The sequence below is a fragment of the Notothenia rossii genome, assembly GCF_949606895.1.
Source record: "Notothenia rossii genome assembly, chromosome: 2".
Taxonomy (NCBI): domain Eukaryota; kingdom Metazoa; phylum Chordata; class Actinopteri; order Perciformes; family Nototheniidae; genus Notothenia; species Notothenia rossii.
This window is the reverse complement of record NC_136904.1, coordinates 55,912,884-55,923,476: the sequence shown is the minus strand read 5'-3', so window position 1 is coordinate 55,923,476 and position 10,593 is coordinate 55,912,884. Positions and strand designations below refer to the sequence as shown.

Here is a 10,593-nt window from a genome sequence, read left to right as displayed (position 1 = left end):
GCAAACATCAGCAGGAGAGGCTGAGGCCGTTTCTCGATCGTGAGGATGCTTGCTTGGTAGCACATGTCTTCCGAGTCACTTCCTCCAGAAGCTAGGCAAGAATCCTTCCTGGCATTCGGAAAACGAAGAGTGGAACGGCCTGTATGTGTTGGATGTCAGCCACCTGCTAAACCACAGTAACACAAACCACTACACTGCAGGAATATGATTTAAAACATAAAATATGGCAGTATACCAGTGGCGGTTCTACGGGGTGGCAGCTGCCACCTCAGAAAAAGGCCTTGCCACCCCAGCTGCCACCCCATTTGGCAGCTTTGTTTTGAAATAAAAGTTGTGGCTCATCGACATTGATGAGAGAAAATCTCTAATGTCCGAGTGCAAGTGAATGCAGCACAAGACGCGAGCCTTGTAACCCCTCCCCCGGCCCTGGCGCGAGCGTGGAAATATGATTGGCGGCGATTTCATTTGAACTGGGGACAGCGCAAATCGAGAAGCATTTCGGATCCAAGTAGACGGAAGGAATGAGGTATTTGCGGTCAGGGTATGGCTGGGGTAGGCTACAGCCATACCAAGAAATGGCTTAGCCCCACCTCATACTTGTCAACCCTCCCGATTTTCGCGGGAGACTCCCGATTTCATTGCCCTCTCCCGGTTTCCTCCCGGGGTCATATTTCTCCCGCATTCTCCCGATTTCTGACAAAATCAGATTTACACACCACTGTTTCCACTCGGACTTTAATACAGCTACACCATTGTTTGGTTTCCATGGTAACACGTGTCTTTAGTAGGGCGCGCAACTGAAAGTCTGAGTGGGTGAGGCAGATAGTCACAGAAAACAAAACAAAAATCGACAACTACTCTACCTCTGCTCACTCCTTTACTGTAAAATACAGGTCCAGCCCACACATATGCTCCATCAAGGATGGTGCTACAGGCCGCAAGGCATTGCACTTACAACTACAATGAGCATGTTAATGTTAATCTAACAGCTCCGGCGAAGCACTAGCACCCCCCCCCCCCCCCCCCCCCCCTATTTTGCATTTTTAAATGCTCCCGATTTCTGAGGTCTCAAGGTTGGCAAATAGCCCCACCATGAGAAATGATGTTAAAGTAAGCTAAATAAAGTCCGCCAACTCGCGCGGAGTAAATTGCACAGACAGCAGTTAGTGAGATTGATTTCAGTAGCCACATTGTCTGGAAATACCGAAGACTAGAAACGGTTTTGAAAACTTTTGTCACGTAGTGATCGTCTTCTCAATAGAACATCTTTGATAATGTCTTCTGGCCAATCAGAATCAAAATAACGGCGTGGTGTTGTTGCAGGAAGTCCTGACGGAGAATAATTTTGCTGTAGTACATCTCTATATACATCGATACAACTGTATCGACAACACGTATTTCAACACGTATTTCATTACGTGTTGATAGAAATCAACACGTAATGAAATAAGACCCCACGGTTTGATGATTGATAGGTTTGTGGGCTGTCTTTCATTTTGACACACAGAACAATGGGGGCTATCCACCCTTATCCACAATGTAAAGTAATTCACACAGCCTCTCCCCTCTTCTCTCTGTGAGGAGCAGCAGGTTCAGCTTTCAGAACAAAGTAACAAAAAACTAAAATGGCATTCATTTTTTTTTTTAAATATGTCGTGCAGTAATAGATGTATTTATTTTTCTTCTCAAGAGAATACCAGAATGTGTATTTGATGTTAGTATTTCAAAAAATCTCCTGGGGGAGACTCCCCCCAGACCCCACTGCAGGGGTTGGGTTTTCAGCATGTCAACTTTTTCACCTGTGGGGAAATTGCAGGATTGGCTCCAGGTCGCCCTTTTTATTTACTACAAGACAAATGTGCCTTTTTATTTCATACAGTTCCATTTGGATTGAGACAGGGAAATAATCTAAACCTCACGCGTTTCACTGCAAGAGGGGCGATATAGCGTGTATGTAATTAAATTGCAAATACTGACTTGAGCCCCACCACTGTATGGGTTAGCCCTACCATAGATTACCCAACAAAAATACTCTGGAGCTGCCACTGTTTGCAGAGAAGAGCCTGTCAAGTTTGGCTGTACTCAGCATTGAATCAAAATGCACCATAGCTTTAAAGAGCCTGTGACACGAGTTTCCCCCATCATCCAAACCCATCAATATGAGTAAATATTGTCCCCTTGAAAACCGTTACTGAACTGATTTTGGATATTTGTACTTTGATAACCATTAATCTGCCCTTCAATGTTGACCATTTTCTGGATCTTCTCGGGGATTCTTCAATTCCCGCCAAATGATGTGTGACGTCATTGCGGGCACAGCGCTCCAGCTGCACCATTCAGGATCCCAGCATCTGCATGTAAAGGCACGATGGCGCACACAGCAGCAAGCTCAGACAGCGATGACAGTTTAATTTTGAACGTGTCTGAGAGCTCATATGAGGCTGAAGGATCGGTTTATGTTGTATCTGTTAGAAGTTTAGGAATTAGGTGCGTCAATATGGGCGATCATACGGTCATGTAGCCAGTGGTGGAATGGGACTAAAAATCATCCCGGGACTCTCGACCGGCCCACTTCGGTACCAGTAGTAAATTGTCAACGGGAGGAGTGGGGGATGTGCTAGTGACTTACCCGACCGGCCCACTTCGGTACCGGCCCATCGGGATTTGTCCCGATGGCCAGTCCGCCACTGCACCCAGCCCAGCCCACGTAAACTGTCAACGGGGGGAGCCTCGCTGCGGGGAAACGGTGGACCTAGTGTCCCGATCGGAGTGGGAATAATAATAATAATAATAATCCGTGCATTTTATCCATTAATTTCCCCAACATTTTGGTAAAAAAAAACACACGTTTAATCCATGTTGGTGTACTACTACAACCAGTGGTGTAGTGGGGATGTTTTTACTGGGTGGACGGGGTGGTGGGTGGACGGGAGACACTATGGACGCGCTCGTGAACTGTCAACGGGGGGGGGGGCTTGGGGACCTCTGTGTCGCCTGTCAGCGCAACTTACATGATGCCGTTTAGACAATATAATAATAAAGGGCGGTGCCGGCTGTCAGCGAACCGATCCGGCCTTTCTGCGCAAATATCATTCAAATGCGGGACATAGTCTCAATGTGTGGGACGCGGGACAAATAATAAAAATGCTGTGTGTGCAGTCCCACAGTGCGGGACACCTGGTCACCCTACACACACGGTTCTGCCCCTCACACACACACACGCTTCGAATCAAGTTGCATAAATGCTTGAGCTACGTTTTTATTATAATTACTGTGAAATCTGCCTATTATGTTTTCGTCATTATTACAACAAACACACACTTGCAACTGATAACACTGGCAATGATTTTAGATGTATTAGACTATTAAAAAAAGAAATCATGCTTCAAATAAGTGGGGGTACGGCGTACCCCCGCGTCCAACGCCCACTACACCACTGACTGCAACTACAAAAAGCATCGGTTTGTTTTCTCATCAGGAAATGCAGACCGGCTCAAACAAAAGATTTTTAAATCATCATCCTCACGATCATTTAATGTATCATATGTTCGCCGAATTGACATGAAAGCACTAATAAATGTAGTTTGATCCACTTGAGTTTACAACTACAAAAATAATCGATTTGTTTTTATATCACATCGTACGGGAGGAAATTCAGCAGCTCTCACTACCGATTTTTAATCCTAATTTAATCATCATCTTCACCACGATCATTTATGTTTATGTTTGCCGAATTGACATGAAAGCACTGACAAATATGAATATACTGTAGTCAACTTCATTAAAACGTAATTAACGTGCCTAAACTCAGTAATTCACCATTTCTACGCATGACAACACACTTTGTCCGTGTTTGGCTCTCTCGCCGCATAGTGAAGCGTTCCCGCATTGACGTCACTTCCGGCTTCCCCCAAAACCTCAAAATGAGTCGAAGGAATTTTCCCGCGATTTTCGAAATTATTGATATTTATCGGAACGGTATCGCTTTTTCTTTTTTAAACTGACGGTTCGAGATTACTAGTAGCCCACTATTTCATTGCACAACAGTTGTTGGGTTCGTGTCACAGGCTCTTTAAATCTTAATCAGTTTGTGAGGCGTTTTGCTGATCAAGATGGTAATCGCCACATTCAGCTGTAATAGGCATGCCAGCTTGATGCTCTGCTCACGGATGAGTCGATGAGAATAATCAACTGTTAAGATGATGACCTTACGTGTGTATAATATTTTTCTTCTTTGTGGGGGTCTGCCCCCAAAAACTGTTTCAAGTCCTGAGAAAGTCAAATAAGACGGTGTGTATACACTGCCCAGCCAAAATAAAGTAACCACTTTGATTTAACTAGGCCAGTAGGTAATGACTTTCCACTGGATAATAACTGCAGCGATGTATATGTTTTAGCTGAATACCCGTTTTTTAACCCTAATTGATGTAGTTAGTCACTTATTTAATGTTTGTTCTTTCTGATGTAAAGTCAAGGTTTTAACTGTTTTCAATGAAGTTGTGCGGCGCTGAACTGTTCTTTTGATTCTTTTGATTTATGGTATAATTACTTGTCTTTCAAATTTGAAGGAGGGTGAGCAAGCATTTTGAGGAACATTCATCATTAACTCCTCCAAAAAATATAGTTTATTTAATAATAACACTGAATAGTTGAATCATAACAGTGATTGACAGCTGATAGGAATAATATGATTGTTAATATTATCATATTCATACAGACACACATCGATGAGACAGTTAATTAATGTACTTATTCCAGAAGTCTGCATAGATTGGTACCCCTGCTATTCTAAGAGTGAAACAAACTCATTCAGTTATTGTTCAGTTAAAATTCATTAAATTAATTCTGCCATCTTATATATTTATATGTAAGGCTTTACTGATGTGCCACAATAATGTCACCTAATGTTATTGAGTTAAAATATCAATATTGTGGCCTTCCAAGTTAACATTGTTGATATGACTGCGATTAAATCAGCATATACTTCTGCCAGGGGACGCCAACCCTGAAATTCTCCTGCCACCCTCTTGCCACCCCATGAATATTTGTCTAGATCCGCCCCTGCAGTATACGTACATATACATGGAGATTAATTATTAATAATGGGATGATGTTTTGAAACCCTCAGTTAGTCAGTGTCTTATCTCTGTCGGGATGACTATAGTTGTCATTAAACCTGTAGATCGTCATTTATTATATTATAACACTGTTTCTGACTAGTGCTTCGCTTTGTAAGGGCGTTTATATTTGTGCGCATACTTAATTCATTTTGGATGCAAACCCGCTGATAGATGAGCGGCGGGTATTGTCCACAGTAATGACTGTTACATGTCTGATATGTGTATGTTTATTTGTAAAGCGCTTTGAGCACCTGGAAAAGCGCTATAATAAAAATGTAATAAATTATTATTATTATTATTATTATATTGATGAATGTTGCTATTGCTATAGAAGCTATCCTCCACAGATGCACAGCAGCTCCCACTCCAAAGTGGTATTGAGATTCCAAAATATCAAGCAATTTCTTTAAAAAGTAATTAAAGTAAAGTTTCTGCTCTGCGGCAGAAAACAAATAATTAAACTTGACTTTTCCTTGTTTAGTTTGGAGGCCATGCTAGCAGCCAGATTTCATTATGGAAAAACATTAATTAAGTAAGGCTCATGTATTTAGATGCCAGTAAAGCAATACAGTGAGTATGCCGTTGTAGACCTCAATTGAATCAAGCCATGATTTATATGAATGAAACCTTGGCTTTTCCTGGTAACACATTTTAAAGTGTGTCCACCTAATTAAAAGTTGTATGGTCCAGCTATCTGATTATGAATGGTAAATGCAGACAGTTGAAACCTGTTTTATAGGGTCAAACTGAAGTCAACTCAAGGTCAACTTTACTGTCAATCTTTCAGTTTGTGTGTACAGACAGAGAGATCGAAATACTTGAAGAATTGAACTTGAAAATTGTGTAAACTTCTTTTTGGCAAAAGAAAACACAAGACTAACGCTGAGCGAAAAAATTCTAACGCCGTTAACACAGAACTCACAGAACTCACGGTATAACACCCTTATTACTTATCGTAACTGCACATCCAACCCGTCGATTAGCATCGTGAGATTACACAGATTCGATAGGTATCTGTATCATCACTCCATGATCAGAACTTGCGACATGAGAAACAAAAACACACATCACAACACGTGGCCTTAGCAACACGGCAATATGTCTTACCTTTGTTGTTGTCTGATCAAAAGTGGTCTTCAATGGCATCAAAATGATAAAAACGCTGCTGAAGGTTAATCCATAGGTTAATCCAATGTGTCTGTGTCACTTTGAAATTATTTCTGATAATCCATCAGCAATAAACCTAGTTTTAAGTTTTCAGATTTCAGAGCGTAAGTTAGGTTTCGCTTTGGGCAAACTACGTGCGCATAGCTATCACTTCTCAATGGTAACGTGTGTGTGTGTATGTGGAAAATCCCTTCCATTCTATTGGCTCTAACGGTTCGAAAGAGATGTCAATCTTCAAAATCGACCAATGGGTTCCAGAGAAACGGCAAATACGCCCATTTCCACCCAAATGACCCCAGAGGTGGAGTTTCTTTTGCTAAACCTCTCTAAAAAGATCAAATGTCACTTGTTTTACATCAATCTTGATACAGGGTACTTATTATATGTTGTACTTTGGATTCCTAAAGCTTTTAGTCTACTAACCCATCCAAGGGTAGTTTTCACTATAGGTAAAAAAGAAATTTTGGACGGACACTATAATTCACAGTTTTTTACTATGTTCAATCTGAATTTACTTTAAAATAAAAAAACATCTATATTGATTCTGACTCTTCTACATCCAACTCACAGGTTTATCATTACTTTGAGAAAAAAGATTATTAATGTACCCCTTTCAGAAGTGAAGTTATTGTCATTTGTTGTGGAAATGTCATTTTCGAGCCTGAGACCTGAAAAACAGGCTTGGGGCTAAACAGGTGTGGAGTTGCGTCAGATTGCTTAGGAAGATTCCAATCTGAGGGAAATGACCAAGAAGAACCCAACTGTCAGGCATGAGAAGAGCTATTTGAACTCTCAGAAGATAAGGAAAGGAGCTTCAGTTTTCCTTTAGTATCTCCTTTAGCCTGGGATCATCCTTTGTGAGAATAGGATAATTGCTGTCCCAAAGTAAAATGGAACTTTAAAATGTAAAAAAAAAAAAAATCTTCCCGGAGGAGCATACTCCTGGAGCCCGTTAGGATCTGAGGTCCAACCCCCACAGACAATTAAACGTATATGGACTATATTCAACTTCTGGACTTTGCTGAGCCCCGGATGTACATAGACTGTATGTATAAGTATAGTACAAACACATTGGTGTTGAAGTACTCATGAAGTTTTCATACTACAGTTTACAAATATTTGTTACATGTAAAAGTCCTGCTTACAAAGTCTTGAGACTTGAGTAAAAGTACAAAAATACTGCTACTCGATATCTTTACCTATAATGTGATATCATAGTTTATGTATTAGTTTCTTTATATTTTGTATTAGTTCATAGTGTGAATATGTAAAGTAACTAACTATAAGTACATACAGGCTATATAGGAATAGAGCTCCCTGTGGCTCCTTAAGGGGCGTGCCAGGAAATCTGCTGCGCGTGCCCGTGAGTCACGTCCGGATTGAGGAAGTGCTTCGGGTCTATACAGACAGATAATGACGGCTGGGTTCGAAAACGGTATGAAATGACGCTGTCACGATGCTTCTCGGTGTCCTGTGCATTCTAGTCGTCCCCCAAGGTAAGTCATTAGTTAGCTTTAACCATTTTAACTAACCCTGTGCTGGCAACATCCCGTATCCTCACTTCACCCAGGCTAACGCTAGCTAAGCAAACAGGCTCCCTCCCTCAGCTCTAATCACAGCCGTGTTTAAGGAAAGAGCTGTTAGCTATAGCTATTCACTGTAAAACTACACAAGCTCTAAGGGCTGCCAACCCTCACGCATTGAGCGTCAGAGTCACGCAATTAACCCATATCTCACGCCTTTCCTCACGCTAAGTTTTCGTAATAGTATATTAAATATAAAAATAAAGTGAAGGAATAGCAAACCGAGCGGTCTACGAAATGAGACAGTCTTCCGGCTTAGTTCAGTGAATTTGGAACGATATTGGGAGATTCGGATTTCACGGATCACTAACTCATGAACAAAACGTTATTCAGTAAGTACCGTGGTAAGGTTGACAATGAACAACAATCACATTTTGATAAAAAAAAAAAGGCAATACGCGCCGTCCTCCGAGCTGGACACGTTACAATTGTCTCTATCCGCAGCCGGAGAAGAAACGAGTGCTCAGGGACCGTCTGCAAAGTGCAACTCCCAAAAAAGAGAATATAATATTCAATCACTATTATACAGTATATTTCTACCAAACTCACTACACACATCAATAGTCTTTTGTTGGTCATACTACAACAAGGAGTTTTAAAGAATATGCTTTTGAATAGTATATTTCTACCAAACTCACTATTTGCATTGTTGTTGTTGGCATCTGGTTAGCTAGCTGCGCTAACGGATATTAGAAGCTGTTTCTAAAACAAGGAGAGGGAGAGCTCTGTCCTGTCAGACTGAGAGATAACTACAGCTCAGTGAGGTAAGGGAATCTGAGTCAGGGCTCGACAGTAACGGTTGCCAGGTTGCCATTGGCAACCATTCAGAAAAAAATGTCAACCACTTCTTGGCCTTTGGTTGCCATCAGTTGCAACCACTTTTTAACATGAAGAAATAAGGACAGCTAACTGTGCTCCCCAAAATAGATAAATGTTAATTATTTGTTGTATTAAGAGTGATATTTAATTATTGTTGTGACCAGTCGGAACCTGATACTTAAGTTGCATGTGCATTGGTGTGATTACGGAGCCAGAAAGCAATGCACGTTTACTCGCGTGTGCGCAGTGTGTTTGTTTTTACAAAACATGGCGAAGCAAATTAAGTTGTTTGACTGTTGGGTAAAAAGTTCGGCCAACCCATCAACATCTCAAATAAATGTTCAAAGTGATTCAACTGATAAAGCGCAAAATAAACCCGAACGAAAAGCAAAGAGGAAATGTGTAAAGTCTTGGGAGGCGAAATCTATATGTACATTCTGCTACACTGTGCATTTACTTCCGGTAAAAGTTCCTTCAAAATAAGAGTTCCGATCTTATTACTACCAAAATAAAAGTGCAAAACGAAACTTTACCATAGGAAAATATTGGCATACAATTATAATCACTTCTACAAAAAGGTAACACATTTTAAATGTAGTTAGACATATTAAAGGTGGGGAAGGTACGTTTGAGAAACCGGCTCGAGTGCGCTAGAATTTGAAAATACACAACCGGAAAAAATCTGCCACTTCCTTACAGAGCCCCTCCTCCAACACACACGAACGCGCACATGACCAATGAGGGCACGAGATACGTTTTTGAACAGATGGGAGGCTGACAGGCAGGTAGGCCATCCAGTTATTTTAGCCGGGCCGGCTCAGATGATTGGTCGTGCTTTTTACAGTACTACGGCTTCCACAGATGACATTTTTTAATGTATTTTTTGTCAAAGCACTTAAGATATTCATTGCTATCGGGATGTTAAGAGCATTCCATGGAATATAACAAAAAGTGTATCTCGAGCCGGTTTCTCAAACTTACCTAACCCACCTTTAAAGGCAATTTACAGCATTAATAATTAATATCTAATTCTTGTCTGTGAATGCTTTTCATTTATTTAACATTAGAAATGTATTAGTCTGGCCAATCCAAGACTTCAATGCTGAAGGGCCAATGGATTCTGAATCTGGTGGGGGTCAGCACAAAGGTCAAGAGCCCCCAACCCCCAACCTGACACTCACCATCGATGGCACCCCTGTTTCCCCCTCCACCCAGGCACGCAACCTTGGCGTGATATTCGACCCCACCCTTTTCCTCGACCCTCACATCCGCCAAGTTGTAAAAACCTCATTTTTCCACCTCCGCGATATCGCCAAACTCCGTCACTCTCTCACCCGCCCCGCAGCTGAGCGACTCATTCAAGCCTTCATCTCCTCCCGCCTTGACTATTGCAACTCACTCCTCTTCGGCATCAGCACAACATCCCTCAACAGACTCCAGCGTGTCCAGAACGCAGCCGCCAGACTCCTCACCCACACCAAATCATGGCATCACATCACCCCGGTCCTCAAAGAACTCCACTGGCTTCCCGTCTCACACCGCATTCACTACAAACTCCTGGTCCTCACCTATAAAGCCCTCCACCATCTGGCCCCCCCTACCTCACTGACCTCCTCATCCTCTACCAACCACCCCAGTCCCTCAGATCCACCTCAGCCGGTTTGCTCTCAATCCCCAAGGCCAAACTCCGGAGCTTCGGGGACAGAGCCTTCTCTGTGGCAGCCCCGAAGCTCTGGAACTCCCTCCCCCAAGACCTCCGTGAGTCTGATTCCCTCAACCTGTTCCAGTCCCGTCTCAAAACCCACCTATTCAACTCTGCTTATCCTTAAACCCGCCCCTCCCCCCTCTGAACCAACATCCTCCTGACTGCTTTTCTGTTTTTTTTTTTTTTGTGTGTTTTTGTT

At 42.0% G+C, this 10,593-nt stretch overlaps 1 protein-coding gene across 2 annotated transcripts in view; it reads left to right on the top strand.

Moving 5' to 3' along the window:
- The first annotated feature begins 7,625 nt into the window (after positions 1 to 7,625).
- Positions 7,626 to 10,593, top strand: part of ifngr2 (interferon gamma receptor 2) — a 64,505-nt gene continuing 61,537 nt past the window's right edge. For both annotated transcript variants that reach the window (XM_079666147.1, XM_079666146.1), the window contains exon 1: positions 7,626 to 7,783. In XM_079666147.1, the coding sequence (XP_079522273.1) occupies positions 7,744 to 7,783 (40 nt within the window). In that variant the 5' untranslated portion in view covers positions 7,626 to 7,743. The remainder of the gene's footprint in view (positions 7,784 to 10,593) is intronic.